Genomic DNA, 20264 nt, shown 5'->3' on the forward strand with positions numbered 1-20264 from the left:
AGAGCAGGCAGGGTGAGCCTCCCCCATATCCCCCCTCCCCCATATCCCCCCTCCCCCATATCCCCCATATTCCCCCTCCCCCATATCCCCCCTCCCCATATCCCCCCTTCCCCATATCCCCCATATCCCCCCTCCCCCATATCCCCCATATCCCCCCTCCCCCATATCCCCCATATCCCCCCTCCCCATATCCCCCCTCCCCCATATCCCCCATATCCCCCCTCCCCCACAGGAGAAGCGCGCACACAACAATAGGGAGCATGTGAGGACTGGAGGAGGGCCCGCTGATGAGAGGCCACTGACCGTACACGAGGAAAGGGCCCTGGAACTGGCTGGCAGACCTGAGGACCGGGAGGTTGCTGATGCAGAGGTCGGGGGCCCACGAGCAAGTGAGCCACCAACAGCCCGTCCCCATATCCCCCCTCCCCTATATCCCCCTCCCCCGTATCACCTGATCACTGCCTGATGTCTAACCATGCATGCTTCATTGTGTATCGCAGGACCAAACGTCCAGGCACCCATCCCCGCAGATGCACACTGCCCGCAGGATGCCCCTCGGAGACCACAGGAGACGGAGAGACCCGCACCCTCCAGCATGCGACGCCCGCAGGATGCCCCTCGGAGACCACGGGAGACGGAGAGGCCCGGACCCTCCAGCATGCGACGCCCACAGGATGCCCCTCGGAGACCACGGGAGACGGAGAGTCCCGGACCCTCCAGCATGCGACGCCCGCAGGATGCCCCTCGCACACCACGGGAGACGGAGAGACCTGGAGCAACAGGGAGACGACACCCCCGTCACGTGCGGGAGCGACCACCCAGCGATGAGGGGGGCAGCCACAGGCCCCTGTCACATCCGAGCCAGGACACCACTATCCAGGACACCACTATCCAGGACACCCCTACCCGGGACACCACTACCCAGGACACCACTACCCAGGACACCCCTACCCGGGACAGCACTACCCGGGACAGCACTACCCAGGACACCCCTACCCGGGAAGACGAAATACCGGACAGTGACTCAGAGTGGATGGGTGGAGACGAATCCCCACCCCAAAGTGCCATGGAGTCAGAGTGGGACGAAGAGCACGACACAACGCCACTGCTGTCACCAACACCCTCCACCATCGCAGAAACACTCACCACGGTTGGGCACTTTAGTGATGAGGCGTCTGGTACACTCACTGGTGCGCACAACACAGCCGTCCCGGTACAGCAGGTGGAGGTAGGAGCAGCAGAGGGACCGGGCGGTCGGAGGGCAGCCCAGGACAAGCGAACATCTGCCGCCCAGATGGATCCCGGGTTCCTGCAGTTACCACACCCACACATAGATCCGATGCAACCACCGACACGGAGACGAGCGAATAGGGTGACGGGTGGCTTGCGACGGCTGCGGTCGCAGGTGGAGGAGTCCACCCGCGTCCAGGAGCTAGGAGTGGTCCCGGTCATGCGTGCCACCCAGGCTGACACCGCACGGGTGGCGTCCGCGGTGGAAGCAATGGGTGCGACGGTGTCAGACATGGGGAACGGTTTGCGAGGCCTGGGGCCTTCCGTGCAGGCGGCGTCTGTGGCCCAGGAAATGGCTGCCCTCTCACAGGAGGCCATGAGCCAGTGCCAGCACCAGATGGCAGAGGCGCTCAACGCCATAGCCCAGTCTCAGCAGGCCATGGCCCAGTCTCAGCAGGCCATAGCCCAGTCTCTGCAGGCCATGGCCCAGTCTCAGCAGGCCATGGCCCAGTCTCAGCAGGCCATGGCCCAGTCTCAGCAGGCCATCGCTGAGGGCATCGGCGCCAGTGGCCATGTGCGAGCCGGCGTCGCACTGTCACAGACAGGGTTTGACAACCCCCTGGGCTCCATGGCTGCAAACCTGCAGACCCCTGTCGATACCAGCACGGGCCTCCAGGACTGGCAGCGCCAGATGTCGGGGGCGCGTCGGATGGCCAGTCCGTTCGCATCCCCCACCCATGTAGAGGCCTGGGGGTCATCGGGCACCCCGAGGGAGGAGGAGGTGGTGTGGTCCGTCCCGGCTCCCCCTGTAGGGGAGGTCCCGGTACACCGCGACACCTCGGACTCCCCCCCTTCCGTCCCAGGTGCATCGGGTGGGCAACGGGCAGGACAGGCTGGCAGCTCGCCATCCCAGTCGCCCGGGCCGCAGCCTGGCCCATCTAGGCCAGGACGCCCCAGGAAACGGCCGCCAAAGGGATCCAGTGTCAGAGGGCAGGAATCACAGGAGTCCACCTCCAGTTCTGCTGTACCGTCTGGGGAACCACGTAGACGTAGTCAAAGGGCCCGTAAGGCCAAACAATTAGACACTGAGTAAGTTGGCACGGGTGCAGGGCACAGATGAGTTTTAGGGGCTAGGGCACGTGCATGAACTCCTTTGGTTATTAAAGTCAATGTTACACCTACCGAAGCTGCCTTTGTGCTCTGTCCAAAGTGTGCGGGCGTGTCATGTACGTTGAGCGCAAGTGTGTGTGTGACGGGTGGTCTTACCTCAGCCCCAGGTGAGTCTGCCCCCTTCCCCCTGGGCCGCCATCAACATCCCCCGGGAAGAGGACGGGACCGTGCGCTGCAGTGTCACAGCCGCATGCAGGGATGGTCCGGGTGGATGGTGGTACTGTGGCCATGGGTCAGACATAGTCCAACGATGTAGAGCCAGGAGCTCATCGCAGGGCGGGTTGTCATCATCCTCCATGGCCTGCGATAGACACGCGTCCACCCGCAACTGGGGTTGCGGCCCAGTTGTGCCGCCGGTGGATCGGCAATTGGGGGGGGGGGGGGTGGTGTGCATGCGGGTGAGGTGTGTGGGGTTGGGGAGGGGGGTGAGGGAGCTGGGTGGGTGGATGGGTGTGGGGTGTGGGTGGTCGGCTGTTGCCATGGTGTGCGGTCTGTGGCCATACTACCCGATTCCCACGCCCATCTAGTCAGTGAAGCGGGCGGCTATCAGTCTGTCCCGTGCCCGCTGGGCCAGCCGGTAACGGTGGACAGCCACCCGCCTGTGTCTACCCCATCTGACCTGACCATTGCCCCCATCCCCCTCATCTGGGGAGGACTGCGCCTCTTCCTGCTGCTCCTCCACTCCGCCCTCCTCTGCCTGCGGCACATCGCCCCTCTGCTGGGCTATGTTGTGCAGGACGCAGCACACCACAATGATGCGGCCGACCCTATCTGACTGGAGGGCGCCCCCAGAGAGGTCCAGGCACCTGAAACGCATCTTCAGCACGCCAAAGCACCTCTCGATCACTCCCCTTGTCGCTACATGGGCATCATTGTAGCGGTTCTTCGCCTCATTGCGTGGCCTCCGTATAGGCGTCATCAGCCACGATCGCAATGGGTAGCCCCTGTCGCCCAGCAACCAGCCCCTCAGCCGGGGATGGCGTCCCTCGTACATGCCGGGGATGGATGACTGCGACAACACGAATGAGTCGTGTACACTGCCTGGGTGACGGGCGCAGACGTGCAGGATCATCATGCGGTGGTCGCAGACCACCTGTACGTTCATCGAATAGGTCCCCTTTCTATTAGTGAACACGGCCCTGTTATCTGCAGGTGGCCGCACGGCGACGTGCATCCCATCGATCGCGCCCTGGACCATGGGGAACCCGGCAACGGCAGAGAAGCCCACGGCCCGGGCATCTTGGCTGGCCCGGTCCACGGGGAAGCGGATGTAGCGGTGCGCCATGGCATAAAGGGCATCTGTCACTGCCCGGATGCACCGGTGCACCGATGTCTGCGATATGCCCGACAGGTCCCCACTCGGTGCCTGGAATGACCCCGTTGCATAAAAGTTCAGGGCCACCGTAACCTTGACGGACACGGGGAGAGGGCGTCCCCCGCCAGTGCCACGCGGTGACAGGTGTGCCAGCAGGTGGCAGATGTGTGCCACGGTTTCCCGGCTCATCCGGAGTCTCCTCCTGCATTCCCGGTCCGTGAGGTCCTGGTATGACTGCCGGGGCCGGTACACACGGGGCGCCCTCGGGTGCCTCCGTTGCCGTGGGGCCGCGACGTCCTCCTCCCCCCCCTCGTCCTGTCGGTCAGGTGTCCCTCCAGCCAGGCGGCTGCCGCCTGCCCCTCTGCGGCAGCCTGCGCCGCCTCTCTGGCACGCTCCTCCTCCTCCTCCTCATCCAGGGCAACATAGACATGAGCGGCTGCCATCACGGCGGCCAACATCGCTGGATGGTCTGAAAACATGACGGCCTGGTGGGGGGGGAAGGAGAACGACGACATGTCATCATTGCCCATATCCCCTCCTCCCCCCAGCCAGGTGGCATGGACCGCATGGGTCCAACTGTTGGAGGCTGGCACCTGGCCAGGTGGACCAACTCATTTGCCCTCCCATCACCCTCCTCGGCACGGATCCCCTCCCCAACCTCCACCCCGGCACGGACCCCCCCCAACCCCCAACCTCCACCCCGGCACCGACCCCCCCCCCCAACCTCCACCCCAGCACGGACCCCCTCCCCAACCTCCACCCCAGCACGGACCCCCCCCCAACCCCCAACCTCCACCCCAGCACGGACCCTCTCCCCAACCTCCACCCCGGCACGGACCCCCTCCCCAACCCCCAACCTCCACCACGGGACGGACCCCCCCCAACCTCCACCCCAGCACGGACCCCCTCCCCAACCTCCACCCCAGCACGGACCCCCCCCAACCCCCAACCTCCACCCCAGCACGGACCCCCTCCCCAACCTCCACCCCAGCACGGACCCCCCCAACCCCCAACGTCCACCCCAGCACGGACCCCCCCCCCAACCTCCACCCCGGCACGGACCCCCTCCCCAACCCCCAACCTCCACCCCGGCACGTATCCCCTCCCCAACCTCCACCCCAGCACGGACCCCCCCAACCCCCAACCTCCACCCCAGCACGGACCCCCTCCCCAACCTCCACCCCGGCACGGACCCCCTCCCGGCACTCCCCCGGAGCCCAGCCTACTCTAACCACACCCCCCCCGCCGCACACACACACACACAAGCTGAGACACACCTCTCCTCACGCAATCAGTCTGCGGCCACGCCATTTCCTGCCCAGAGCCAACCCCGCAGGCCGTCACTCACCTCCTCGCTGGTCGGCGTGAGCCTGGAGCACCGGGTCACGCCGATGAAAAGGAGGTTTGATTTACGTCGACGTGAACGGTCATCACGTCGACGGGACTTCGGCCCATCCGGAAGGGAGAATATCGGCAGGCCAAAAATCGGCTGCCTTGCGCAGACCCATGACATTCTCCGCGGCAGCGGCGCCATTAACGCCCCGCCGACTTTTCTCCCTTCGGAGACTTCGGCGGCGGCGGGGGCGGGATTCATGGCGGCCAACGGCCATTCTCCGACTCGGCGGGGGGTCGGAGAATGACGCCCCTTGTTTTTCTCTTCTCTGCACCAGGCACCTTCCCGTGTATATAGACTAGCCTCATGTACATAGTTATGTAAATACACTCATTACACATTATTTATTCTCACATAGGCACATGTTCTTTGTAAAAAGGGGGATGTCATAATATATATCAGTACATTATGGTGCAATCACATACACACAGAGATGGACATGCAGTAGGACCAACCAGCATACATAACACAACAGCCAATCACCAGTGAGAAGAGCACACGCACTATAAAGACAGGGGACAGGAGAGTTCCCGCTCATTCTAGCAGCAGCCAGCTCGGAGCACAGAGCTCACAGCCTGCATCACAGACATTTGCCATGTGGTGAGTGCCTCACCATAGCTAGCGATAGGAAAGGGTCCACAGTTAAGCTGGTATTGCTTATACCCACGTTTACAGTATGTTAGCATAGTTGAACAGTTAATAAAATAGCGTTACACCACTTCCAGCATTGTTGGCTTGTTTGTAAACCAGAACACCCAACACGACAGTAACCTACCATGGTTATCAATGAAACTATTACATATCGCTATCCATGCTTCATCTATAAGTAGGTTAGGGGGTGTCAAAGTGACTTCAACCGCATATTATTTACTATTTGAAGTCAATTCAGTAAGATTCGATTGCACTAAGGTGCTTTGCAGATGCATCTAGAGCAAGCATTATTGTCTCGCACATATGGAAATGATGCGTTTAATGTCTATTTTAGGTCCCCTGGTAGAAACGTGCTTCAAAGTCTGTTCCGTTCAGGATTCTGAAATGAGTTTTTTTTTAAGTCAGGAATGCTCCCTGACTCTACAATATCCCAAACACTAACACCCATCCCCTGAGACATACCTGTGGATTGCTGCTGGTAAGACAATCAGACGGGGGGTCACTTTATTTGAATGAACTGCCCGTGGGACCTCACCCAATTATCATTAAGAAGTCCGGAGACTCAATTTCCGATCAGCCTGACCGGGATGGCTGCTCTGTGCACAGAGCCCACATCAGTTCTGAAAAGAAGCCTGAAGGAATGTCAAGCTTAGAAATTGATTTAGAAATTACATTCATCTGTATAACTTTACCCCAATAACAAGAGTCTGAAAATTAGTACTGTTTTATGGAAATAAAGAGTGCCAGACTGCAAGTTTGCCAGAACAAAAGGCTATTTTTTTAATTTTGGTAATCGTCCCACAGAAACCCTTTCAAGAAAACAAATTATACCCATGTGTGAAGTACTGGATACCTTGTAGTTCAGTTTAGTTCTCTCCAGACTGCTTACAGCTAAGTTATCAGTTTCATCAGCGTCAATTCTGTCTCCATAATCCCAATTTCAAAACAGGCTAACATCCCCCACATGTACAAAGGGAAAGATTGGAAACAACATTTCTGTAACAAAAGGTTCAATATCAACATTTTTGGCTTTGAACAAATGATCATAAGTTTGATAGTTTTGTAGCTCTCTCTGAAAAATTGAAGTTGTTCACTTAATTGATGTTAATATCAATCAATTTTATAATGATTACAAGGAGTCAGTAGTCACACGAGATCAACACTTTGCTGGGGAGTGGGGAGGAGAGGATTCAGTCTGACACAGGTTTTGCAGAGCAGAATGTATAGGAGTGTGCCAGGTGATAATTCAATTTGGTAAATGCCTGGAACGGGCAATCCTCATGATTTGGGGATCAACCACAACACTGAAATGAAAGTCTGCATTAATGCAGATTTCCTGTATATTTTCAAGCAAGATCATGCTAACATTTATTATACTTTTCAATTCCAGTATAAATATAATTCATAAACTGAGAATGCAACCAATATTTTGCTTCACTTCTGTTTGAGTCACACAGATCAAACAAAAATGCATCTTAAATTGGTGCGTGTGCAATGCCTACCAGGCATGACAAAAATGGAGACCATTAAGTGACAATTGTGCTGGACTTGTGCCCAAGTGCACAAATTGCATTGTAATCAAGATTTTGGATTTAGCCCGGATCAACTTTTTTAAAAGTATATTTTTTTATTCTCCATTTTCACATTTTCCTTCAAAATGTACACCCCACCCAAAAACAGTAAAAGGTAACAAATACAAAATCAATCCCCTTAACAATACCAACGATCCCATCCTCCCACCACCCCAAACAACGGCCTACCTGTCAATATATGCATCCCATAAAACAAACCCTCCCACGGTGGAAACAAAAAACAAAAGAGAAAAAGACAAAGGAGTCCGGGACCACCCATGGTCACCATTGATCTATAGAGTCCACACCCCTCCCCCCCTACACTCAACGCCATCCAACCTCTGAAAGAGTACCGTACATGATACCCAAGAGTTGTACACCTCCGCCCCCCCCCCCCCCACCCCACCCCAGTCTCCAACTCCTCCCGTCCACTGCCTCTTGTAAAACCCCTCCCCCAACCTCGGTTCCTTCCCCCCAACTATCCACCCCGGCTAGACCACTCGGACCCGGTTCTGCCAGGCTCTGATGGCCGCAGCCCCTCCCCCCACCTCACTCGCGTTCACTGGCCGGCTTAAACCGGCCAGCGTGGAGGCCCCCGCCCGGGTCCCTTGCCCCCTTGCCCGGCCCTAGGATCCCCTTTTAGCACACAAACCCCGCATATCCACCTACACTCCAAAGAGCCCTCATTTCGAGTGAAAGTCCCATCACTTCCCTTGTCCAAATATATACAACATTGGCTCCTTTAGCCCATACACCCGCACGCAGTGAAACAAAAAAAAGAAGCAAAATACAGTCAGTCATGAGGTCACATCGGCACATGGCCATTTCTCAATTTCTCAGTTCTGCCGCAGTCCTTCTGCCTTCGCAAACTCCTCCGCTGCTTCCGCCGTTCCAAAATAAAAGTCCCTGAGCTTGTAAGTCACCCACAGCTTCGCTGGATATACAATGCCGCACTGCACCTTGCTATTGTACAGTGCCCTCTTCACCCGGTTGAAGGCAGCCCGCCTCCTCGCCAGCTCCACCGTAAAGTCCTGGTATACACGTATGCCAGCTCCAGCCCACTGCACCACCCGCTTCTACTTGGCCCAGCTCAGGACCTTCTCCTTCACACTGTACCTCCGGAAGCACAGAGTCGCTACCCTTGGCCGCTCACTCGCCATTGGTACAGGCCTCCACGACCGATGAGCCCGATCCAGTTCATATCGGGAGGGATCCTCCCCCTCCCCCAATAGTTTCGCCAGCATCGCGGCAAAATACTCAGTCGGCCTCGGTCCTTCAACTCCTTCGGGCAGCCCCACAATCCTCAAATTCTGTCGCCTGGATCTGTTTTCCAGGTCTTCCATTTTTCCTCGCAGATCCTTGTTAATGTCCATCACCTTCCGCATCTCCTTCCCCATCGAGGCAAGTTGATCACCGTGCTGCAATAATGTCTCCTCCACTTCCTTCAGCGCCTCCCCTTGCTCTCGCACCTCCGCCACTGCGCTCGCCACCTCCGTCCTCACCGGGGAAATCGCCACATCCATCAGCGCACTCAAAACCTCCCTCATTTCCTTCCTCACCGTCTCCATGTATCTTGTAAACTGCCTTTCAAATTCCGCAGCCGTCACCTTAGTTATTTCTTCAGCCGTGAGCAATGCGGCCTCCCCTGGTGCTCCAGCCTCCACTCCCCAACAGACCTTCAGCTGTTTTCTTTACGGGTGATTTTTTGCTTACCCTCGACATTTTTCTTCACTGTGCCTTCACTGTTTCTTCCTGCTTTTGCCGCCTCTGTGGACCCTGGGACCAGGCTTAAAGCCCCGAAAATGCCGTTCCCGAATGGGAGCCCGCCATTGTGCGGCAGCATCCCGCCCGCCATCACCGGAAGTCCCAGCCCGGATCGACTTTAACAATTAAATATGAGGGCTGGATTTTCGTCTCCCGGTGCAGGTGGAAGCTAAAATCTTGAAGTTTTTCACTGGACAAATGAATTCTTGAGCTCTTGCCAAACCTGCACTATTTATGCATGGCCTTTTCGTAGGTCAGGAAAGTATTGGGTTATGATCCCACATGCACATTTTCTGATGTTGGGCTCGCCCTTGTGATGAATGTAGGAATTTCACCCAAAGGGTTGTGAATCTATGGAATTCCTTGCCCAGTGAAGCAGTAGAGGCTCCTTCATTAAATGTTTTTAAGATAAAGCTAGATAGTTTTTTGAAGAATAAAGGGATTAAGGGTTATGGTGTTCGGGCCGGAAAGTGGAGCTGAGTCCACAAAAGATCAGCCATGATCTCATTGAATGGTGGAGCAGGCTCGAGGGGCCAGGTGGCCTACTCCTGCTCCTAGTTCTTATGTTCTTATGTTCAGATATATTGTATTATATCTATATGGTGTAGTCAGGATTAAAAGCCTGGGTTAGTGTGTGTATGACTGCTGCAGGAGTGCTTTTGAAAATCCTGGTTTGCAAAACAGATAGGCTTTCTGGGAGCCAGAGGTGCAATTAAAGTGTCGTAAACGTTTAGGCTAATTTTTTTTATATTAACAGGGTTTCCTGCGGACTAGTTAATTAGAGATAAGAGCAAATTAATTAGAGACATTGGCCGGGATTCCTCGACCCCCCACCGGGTCTGAGAATCACCGGGGGGGGGGCGTGAATCCCGCCCCCCCACTCCGACGCCGGATGCCGAATTCACCGGTGCCGGTTTTCGGGCACGGGTGGGGATCACGCCGCGCCAGTCGGGGGCCGTTGGCAGCGGCCCCCCCGGCAATTCTCCAGGCCCCGATGGGCCGAGCAGTTGCCCATTTTCAGCCAGTCCCGCCGGCTTGAAATAGACATGGTTCATCTCGGCAGGACCTGGCTTGGAGGGCACCTAGCGGGGTCCTCGGGGCGCGGGGGGGATCCGGCCCCAGGGGGGGGGGGGGCGCCCCACGGGGGCCTGGGCCACGATCGGGGGCCTGGGCCATGATCGGGGCCCACTGATCTGCGGGCGGGCCTGTGCCGTGGGGACACTCTTTCCTTCCGCACCAGCCTCTGTAAGGCTCCGACATGGCCGGCGCGGAGAAGAACCCCCCTGCACACGCGCAGGAAACATGCCGGCGGATGTGCACATATGCCAACTCCCACCGGCCCATGGTGGCCCTTCGGCACCAACCACACCTCTGCCGGCCTAGCCCCCGGAATTGCGGAGGATTCCGCAACTCACGGGCAGCCTGACGCCAGAGTGGTTCACACCGCTCTTGGCACCGGTGTTGGGCCGTCCCGCCAATTGCGGGAGAATCCCGGCCATTGTGTCCAGCTGAGCAAGATGATGTAGTTAATGGGAGGATCAAAGGGTTGAAGCAGTCAAGTGTTGAGGTTCAGTTTTAGTTTGTGGCTGGAAGGCAAGCTGAGAAGGTTTTCTGAAGAAATACACCCAGCGAATCTATATTATTCTTAGAGGGGGTCAGGCCTCTTTCTTTAAAGAAATCTCAAAGAAAATCTTTCTCACAGTGGTATATTGAAGACACCTCTGTACAGCAAGTATTCCTGAGTGCTAACTGTATTTAAAGGTAGATTGAGATCTCAGGTGGTTTTGTTGTTTGAGTGGAAATAAAGATAGCAGTTAAGGGTTATTGTGTCACTGTCTTGATTGGCAATTGTAAGCTATTGTTTGTGCAATGTTGAAGATATGTGTTAGCAATGATGTTTGTTATACCATACCGTATCCCTTTTTTGCAGGAATCACACATGGAGCAAGGTATCCTTTCCTCACAGTCTTCCAAAATTAAAATAAAATATTGTGGTTTCTGTCCAGTATCCTAGCTACTGTTGGGATCTGGTTTGGGACCGTAATACCCAATGGGAAATGAAATTTCTTACCCCACAATCCCCTGCCCCACTCCACCGCCACCCCCATCCCCTACAGCTAGTTTCTTCTACTGGTTTTTATAAGTATAAAAGTATACTGACTCTTTGGCGAGTTTGTGATCACTGGAAAGGTCTGTTGAGGAGTCAGGAACATTGTAAAATGTAAGTGTTAAATATTTTAACAACTGAAAATGTCACTATTAGATGCTATATTGTTCAACAAATATGTTTTAAATGCAGTGACTCATCATATGGTATGGTTCTGAAAAGCTAAGATGACTATTACATTCACCAGTATTACTCTGGTGTTGCGATGCATTGCGATGTGGGCAGCACGGTAGCACAGTGGTTTGCGCAGTTGCTTCACAGCTCCAGGGTCCCAGGTTTGATTCCCGGCTTGGGTCACTGTCTGTGCGGAGTCTGCACGTTCACCCTGTGTCTGCATGGGTTTCCTCTGGGTGCTCCGGTTTCCTCCCACAGTCCAAAGATGTGCAGGTTAGGTGGATTGGTCATGCTAAATTGCCCTTAGTGTCCAAAATAGGTTATGTGGGGCTATGGGGATAGGGTGGAGGTGTGGGGATGGTGTGGGATTGGGTGGGATGCTCTTTCCGGGGCAGACTCGACGGGCCGAGTGGCTTTCTTCTGCACTGTAAATTCTATTTTATGATTCTATGATTAGAATATTTTCGCATTAAGAAAAGGGATCTTATGCATTCAAAACTGAAGGCAACACTGCTTGTGATCTCTAATGGAATATTATGATGTGATTTAAATGCCCAGAGCAATTCAAATTGAAAATAATTGTCAGCAGTTGTTTGATAGATAAAAACAGCCACTTGCTCCTGGATTGCTTTAATTAATATGACATCTGGGGCAGCTTAGGGGAAAACTGTCAACTTGTTTGTCAGTTTGAACAGACTCCACTGTTTATATTTTCAGCGTTTCTAGTTACAGCTGAGCCCATTATGAATGCCTGGCTGTTTCAAAAGCTGTGAAACCACCTTTCTCAGCAGGGGGCTGTAGTTATATTTTGATTGACAGTTTTAAGAAGTTATTAAAGAGTTATCTTTCTTTGATATGGCAAGTGAAAAATGTGTTTCTTTTTACAACATATTGGGCACATGTAGAGAGTTTATTTTTACATGGCTTTTGTGAATGAGAGTTTTTTTCAGTTGGACGTGTGTTTGAATAGTATCTCCACTAGATTTTTTTTAAAATTCCTGTCAAAGACACCCTGATGTATCCCCGTTGCGGATACTGGATGAGTGGCTATGGGGGATACATCGAAGCATGAAGGGGGCGTGGGGGATATGATGGTGTGTGAATGGGGCATGTAGGGTAGAAAGCAGCATATGAAATATAAGGGGGAAAAGCAAGAAAAATGACCCAACAGACTTTGTTTAGCAGCCATGATAAAGTAATCACCAATCTGAAAGGTATATTTGTAAATACCTTCTGCCTGTGACATAATGCATAGTTTCCGCCTGCAGTCCATCCACCAGCAGTGCATGAATACGAGGCCCAAGGAACAGAAATTAGTGAACAAGATTTGCCAAAGTGGAGACTAAATGAGTCAGAGGTCTATTCTGGCCAAAACACAAGGAAAGACAAATTGAAAATATGCAATTTAAGATAAACTGAAAACTCTAAAATAGAAATTTGATAATAACCACACTGAGACTTACAATCGCTTCCATTAATGTTGAACATTTGTAAATGTGTTAAAGGCTAACTGTGGAGTACCTCATTTAGAAGCATTTTTTTCTTAATAATATGGACCATGCAATATATTCTATGTTTCACTCTGTATAACATTGCTATATTTCCAATATCCTATATAATATGGACTTGTATTCCCATAATATTCTGCTAACATGAGCTGAGGGAAAGTTAGTAATTGCCAATACTTGTCAGTCTTTTTTCCTCTCTGATTCAAAGCCAAGAGTATTGGCTTGAAAATTAATTTGCTTTCCCTGGCTCAATTATTGGTACTACAGAATAGGAAAAGTGGGGGAGAGAGTGGGAAGAGATAATAAAATAAGTTTCTTTCATGCTGCACTGATCATTTCAATTTTAAATCACATTGCTACGTCAAGTAATTTAATTGATTTCGATAGCCACACATCGCGATTTACCAGCTGCAGTGACAACGGATTTTAATGAAGCTAATTTAAACACCTCCCATCCATAGTGTGGCAGGGCACACGCAGCAAGAGCTATAATTCAAATCCATTCAACTGTCAGTGAGATCAGATCAGTTCAACCACAGTTTAAACTGATGGCCCTTGCACAAATGATGAATATTTGTCCAGCTTTTCCATCTCATACCCTGTGACCATGTTTTTCAGTGTGCTGATTCCCCTCAAATCTGTTCTGCTGTGCACTTTGCATGAACTAACTGTTCACAATAGTCACTCTCACCTCAGTCCAAAAACAGTCTGAGAGGCAAGACGTTTCCATATTTAGCTCATGTCTGAATCCAACTGTTTGATTTAAATCTTATCTCCTCACAGCTCATTTTAAGAGATGGCAGTGAAGGGGACGTTAACTTGAATCAGATTAGAACAGCTAAAATACTGAAGGACTAGATGCACATCAGTGCATGACATCTTTCAGAGGAGACGCTACACTCAGCTCCTTCCGCCCTCACCGAAGGTCAGAAAAGATCTCTTGATGTTATTCTGAGGAAAAGAGCTCTTCCCAGTGACTTGGTCATTAGTTATCCTTCAACCAGCATCACTAAAAAGGATTAACTGGTCAAGATCTAATTTCTCTTCATGGATTCTTGTCTTGTGGAACATTGGTTGCAACGTTTCCTATAATACAAAGTGACTACATTTCAAAGGTAAATTAATTGGTTGTAAAGTGCTTCGGGATGTCTGGGGGTTGTGAAACGCAGGCATTTCTTTTCCTACCATGTGTGGCAATTTTGAACCAGGTTAACTGATGGGATAATTTATAATTCCTCGTGTAAATAATAATAATCTTTATTATTATTGTCACAAGTAGGCTTACATTAACACTGCAATGACATTGTAGAGACTGACAGCAGGATTGTATCTCAGATCTATCTGAGTCGTCACTAGAATTTCACCTCTACATATCCAAGGAAAAAAAGACATGATGATTTGGCATTTGTATTACATAGATTACATTTTCAGTCCAGATCCATAATATTGAAAAGCAGAATACTGTGAATGCTGGAAATCTGAACTAAAAGTAGAACATTTTGGAAGGACTGTGCAGTCAGGCAGCATCTGTGGAAAGACTCAGTTCCCTCTCCACAGATGCTGCCAGGTCTGCTAAGTAATTTCCAGCATTTTCTGTTTTTAGTTCTGTAATCAGTTGGATATCACGTCCTCAGAAGAGGAAGATAAGAACATTTCAATTCATCAAGGAACTTTGATAGTATTGTGAGCCACAAAGTAACGCTTAAATTGTAATTGAATATCAGCAGCATCTAGAGATGGAATTAGTCTTCAAATTTCCTCAATGCCTGTTATTTTATATAATATAGCATAACATGCTGCATTGTAGGAAGTGGCATCTTTCGGTTGCGACATTAATACGTTTGCCTGTCAGATAGGCAAGAACGATTTTGAAAATGTGTAACGTTATACAATATAATTATATAAAAGTATGCACTGGCTGTACATATGGAGATTTCCTTAACAAAAGAGAATTATGGCAGTTGTTCTCCAGGCTGAAACAACCCCAATCAGCACTCATGCTGGTCTTTCCACCATGTGGCAGAATGTTTGGGAACCGTCATCGGGGGAGAGACATCATTTCTCCCACAGGTATATGAATCCTAGTAGAACTTCAGAAACAGCTAATGATATTTCTGTAGCATTGCATGTTGCTATTCAAAATTAACTCTTACTTGGCCTGTTCATTTTCACATGATTTTTCAAATAATTTAAAATAGTCATCCAGTGTGTATTATGTGAAGATTATTCAAGGTAAGGAATAATTTTCGCTGTGAATTCTGTTTTGCCATGGCAAGACTTCACTTCATTATCGCTATTGCTGATTGCTTAGGCACTAATAGTTTATTGCATGGAGTAAGTGATCAGCTTAGCATGAAATTGTAAATTCTCAACAACGATTTGAAGAGTAATTAAAAGAATCTAAAGGAAAATGCTGTCAAATATGTTCTCCACAGGCCACATTTGGATATCTGGGATTTTGTTATTCATCTGGAGTTTAGAAGAATGAGAGGGGATCTGATCAAGGTATATAAAATACGAAGAGGGATTGATAAAGTAAACATAGACCAAATGTTTTCCCTTGTGGGGCAATCTAGAATGAGAGGTCACAGATATTGGCAGCACGGTAGCACAGTGGTTTGCACAGTTGCGTCACAGCTCCAGGGTCCCAGGTTCGATTCCCGGCTTGAGTCACTGTCTGTGCAGAGTCTGCATGGTCTCCCCGTGTCTGCGTGGGTTTCCTCCGGGTGCTCCGGTTTCCTCCCACAGTCCAAAGATGTGCAGGTTAGGTGCATTGGCCATGATAAATTGCCCTTGGGTTAGGTGGGGTTACTGGGTTACGAGGATGGGGTGGAGGTGTGGGCTTAAGTGGGTGCTCTTTCCAGTGGCCAGTGCAGATTCGATGAGCCGAATGGCCTCCTTCTGCACTGTAAATTCTATGATTCTATGGGTTAAAGGGATATGGGGAACAGGCAGAGAGGTGGATTTGAGATCAGCCATGATCTGATTGAATGGTGGAGCAGGCTCGAAGGGCTGAATTGCCTACTTCTGCTCCTAATACCTATGTACTAATCTACAGGATATAATTGTCACTGATAAGGCTGCCATTTATTACCCCCACCACCACCAATTGCCCTTGAAAATATGGTGATGAGCTGGATTTTTGAATAAAGATAAATAACTTGCTGGGCCATTTCATAGGACAGTCCAGAGTGCCACATTGCTATGGATCTGAGGGTCGGTCACATATGGCCCAGACCAATTAAAGTTAACAGATTTCCTTCACTAAAGGACATTAGTAAACCAGATGGATTTTTATAACGATCTGGTAGTTGCATGGTAACCATTATTAATACTAGATTTTCTTTAAATTCCAGATTTATTTAATTAATTATATTTATGTTCTTCAGCTGCCATGATGGAATTTGAACTCATCTCAAGACCTCGAGATTACTTGTTCATTGACATAACCATAATGCTAGCATACCCTGTGTAATCCCGATGTGGCCAATTACATTTCTAATTATTGGATAATTAGCACTGTCATTTGGCACGCAAACTCAACACTCATGCCCGGACAGAGCATGCAATTGTATTTTAACTTTTCTGCGTGTTTTATGGTAAAATGGTAAGACAAAGAGAAGTGTGTGAATGGTTTTTGTTCATAGTGAGTGCTTTATTTCCTTGAGCATTGAATGGTGCCAGATATTTGTTAAGTAAATAGACACATGTCAAATACTTTTACCTGCTGGTTCTGAACTGAGAGAACTTCAATTTTTTTCCAAAAGATTATTGCACATTGCTAAAACAGTATCGCCGTATCCGTGCTTTGCGGCTAGTCAGCACTTTCTCTTAAGCAACACAGCAGTGGAGTAAATCAATCAATGCTGCAGTCCCTGCAGGAAGCCACATTCAAAGCCACAGAATTGTAAACCAATTCTCTGACCCGCGCTCATTCTAGCAAGGCTCCCTGCTGCGAGGTACAGGGATGATGAATTTGTCAAAAAAAAGGGAAACATTGCAGCTGATGGCTTTCTGAAACAAAAACAGATAATGCCAGCAATGCTCAGTAATTCAGGCAGCAATTATATAGAAAGGAAAAACGTTAAACATTTCAGGCCTGCCTCTATGTTGGAACTGGAAGACATTCAGTTCTGATGACTGTATGAAATGGGAACATGTTTCGTTTCTTCACAGCATTTAGTATACAGAGGGAAAAAGGTAGATATTTTATGAATTTGACAAGTGGTTGCATGAATCGAAGAGAAACTATGTATAAATACAAGAATAATACTTTGATAATTGATAAATGTATGATTATAAACAGAGGGCTATTATTTACAGTTGCAAAGAATGGTTGAATGGTATGTCTCTTAACTGCACTGGTTGTAACAGAACATTACAGCAATAAATTGGGCATTCATCCCACAGCACTGCTAATGCTGGGATGGCAAAACAGCAATTTTTTATGCAGCTAAAGTAATAGAAGCGGAGCTACCAATATAATTTAGGTGTTACTGTTACTTACAATGTCACCACAGTCCCATAGGCTGCTCTCCCCTTTGAGAGAGAGCTGACTGGTGGTGTTTTAACCTGAGGGTCACCACACCTCAGACGAGGGGCAAGGTTGAGATGGCAAAGCCTTCACGGATAACCTCAACCGGTACAAGAATTGATCCCACGCTGTTGACAGCGCTCCACATTACAACCCAGACATCCAGCCAACTGAGCTAACCGACCTTTGATTGTTACTTATAGGTGTTACCGATAACTATGGCAACAGAAAGGTGTGACAAACAGGATCCACAAAAAGACATTTTTACAAGCAGGTGTATATTTGGTTGAACTTGCCTCTCACGAATTGATCACTTCAATTATCAGCCAAAGTGCACTGGATGGAACTACCCCATCCCCAATGCATTTGATTTTCAGCATGTCCATCATCTTACAGAGATGAAAGGATACCAATGCCGAGGAATGCAAATAAAATGCAGTTTAAATAGAGCAGAATTTGGGATCTGAAGTTAACGTCTGTATATTAACAAGTCCCATGCAGACTGGGTGCAGAAAGATTTGGCACGTCCCTTTCACATCTGAATGCAGCCCAGACTGAATGGGATGAAAATTTAATTTCCCTGTTGGTTGCAGAGGCCATGAATCCAGCCCAATTTTGGCAGTCTGTAACTCATGGCATGTGCCCACAATACAATATTGCACATGATTTGGCAACAGTTAGCACTAAATTGTTAATCTTGCTCAAAGACTCCACAACGATTTAAGCTGATGCAGTATTTTTAGTCCACCTCTACATCATGTTATACCTGAGCGAGGAGTGTTGATGTTGAGCATGAGATTTCAGCAATGGAAAAGGAGATGGATTTAACATAACTGCTATGCTTCAAGTCCAGAAGCACTCCGTCCAGTGTACCACCTCCAAGTGAAAGATAGAACTCTAAATTCATCAGTCCCTGATATTTGATTAAGTTATCACAGACTTTAATAATTTGCCTTCAGTTTTACAACAATCCGGAATTCAATAGGATCCCACCATGTAATCAGTTTGAATGCTAATCCCATATTTTTCAGGATCCAAGCATTCTGAATTTCTTCAAATAAATTTGAGGCAGATGGGGGTGCAATGAGGAAGGCGTATAACTAATAATCTCTAACAATTATGCTCCTGGACAATGCAAATTGGAAGTAAAATATAATTATCACAACCTCACCTTAAATTACCCTGATGTGGAGATGCCGGCGTTGGACTGGGGTGGGCACAGTAAGGAGTCTTACAACACCAGGTTAAAGTCCAACAGGTTTGTTTCGAATCACTAGCTTTTGGAGCGCAGCTCTGAAAGCTAGTGATTCGAAACGAATCTGTTGGACTTGAACCTGGTGTTGTAAGATATCAGATTAAATTACCCCGTGCAGGGGTTGCAATTTACGGTATTAACTTTAATTAGTGAAACATATTTTAAAATAAATGTAAAGTGCTGGTAAGTGTTTGAACAGTTTTTCAAGAACAGGATGCTGAATATTTTTCCAGGTATTCAAAATATATACAATGCCGGTCTCTCCCCCGCCCACCATCAATTGTTTAGCAAGTGAGCCACACAAGATTGGCAAGATCCCAGTTTGAGTTCACATCACATTCTGTGTTTAGTTGATCTCCAACTGTAACAACGGCAGGGAAAACCAGCATCCTGGATTACAGAGGTAAAAAATCAACTAGGGTTCACCCGTCTGATTCCATTGGCCTACAGGATGGAAATGTTTGTGCAGGAGGGGGATAGTAAAGTCCAGTGAGGACAGTACGGTGCAAGAGTGATGTCTCTGGCAGGCAAATTATCTGCCAATATTTAGTATCAAGATGAATTCTGGAACTGCACCCCACCAAAGTTGCAGAAAGGGAGAGACAATTAAATGGAGAAAAAATAACCAAATTGAACATTGGCATTAATTTTCGAGTTGTGGGGCGGGGGGGGGGGGGGGGGTGGTAAAAAGGTATTTTTTTTACCAATTCAAGTTTACACCAATGCACTGGAACGGGCACGTTGCTTACCTCTTGGGAAAATCCTTGCATTATCCACCAAGGTTAAAACAATCCCACCGAAGATAACGAAAAGAAATTTGACAGACATCTCGCGGCGGAGGAGCCGGATTAAGTTGAAGCTTTCTTTTAGAGATCTGGGGCAGCAATGAGACTGAAACTTAAAAGTGAGGCACCATCGAGTGGTGGGAGGAGAGCCCAGCGTCACACACACACACAGCGGCGGATAGGACCTGGCACCCTTTCCAAAGTCCTCAGAGTTGCTGTTGCCAACCCCCCTGCTGTAATAGGTTTTGATAACTCCGGCTGGGCTGACCGAGAGAGAATCATTCGCTTTGAAGTCCAGCAAAATCGATCGAAATCTTGCGCTGGGACAAAATAAAACTCCTCCTCGGAGCAACCCAGAAACTCTCCCTTCCACCTACACTGGAATTAGGTTTGATCTGTATTGAGCCAAAAGCGAAGGAATTGTTTTTGACTTGCCCAGTGGCGATATGACCATTGATTCTGGGTTACACAATCGCTGCCCTCCCATGACATTTTGAGGAGGAGTGAGAAATTGATGTCGGTGTGCAATTTCTTGTCTTTATTATTCAGCCGAAACCCCTCCATGGTTTTTACTGTTTGGCTGCAGTTGCTAGCTTAAGAGACAATTTGTATTCAGCTGTGTAGCAGCTGCGGGCCATCTCTTAAGTGATCGAGTTGTTAAAAATGCATTTAAATCAAATGTATTTTTTTGTGGGGCGGGGGGCGGAACGCAACTTGTTGCAAATTTGAATGAGATTCATTCACACTGCTTCCACCTGGCCTGAATCTGATACATTCCGAGAAATTGCTGATGCATGATATTAGCCA

General features: G+C 49.3%; 1 protein-coding gene across 18 annotated transcripts in view; it reads right to left on the minus strand.

Moving 5' to 3' along the window:
• Positions 1-19622, minus strand: part of LOC140427828 (uncharacterized) — a 507915-nt gene extending 488293 nt beyond the window's left edge. For all 18 annotated transcript variants that reach the window (XM_072513572.1, XM_072513555.1, XM_072513571.1 and 15 more), the window contains exon 1: positions 19422-19622. In XM_072513572.1, coding sequence (XP_072369673.1) covers positions 19422-19500 — 79 coding nt within the window. In that variant the 5' untranslated portion in view covers positions 19501-19622. The remainder of the gene's footprint in view (positions 1-19421) is intronic.
• Positions 19623-20264: the final 642 nt, after the last annotated feature.

Source organism: Scyliorhinus torazame, chromosome 8, assembly GCF_047496885.1.
Source record: "Scyliorhinus torazame isolate Kashiwa2021f chromosome 8, sScyTor2.1, whole genome shotgun sequence".
In the NCBI taxonomy this organism is placed as follows: Eukaryota; Metazoa; Chordata; class Chondrichthyes; order Carcharhiniformes; family Scyliorhinidae; genus Scyliorhinus; species Scyliorhinus torazame.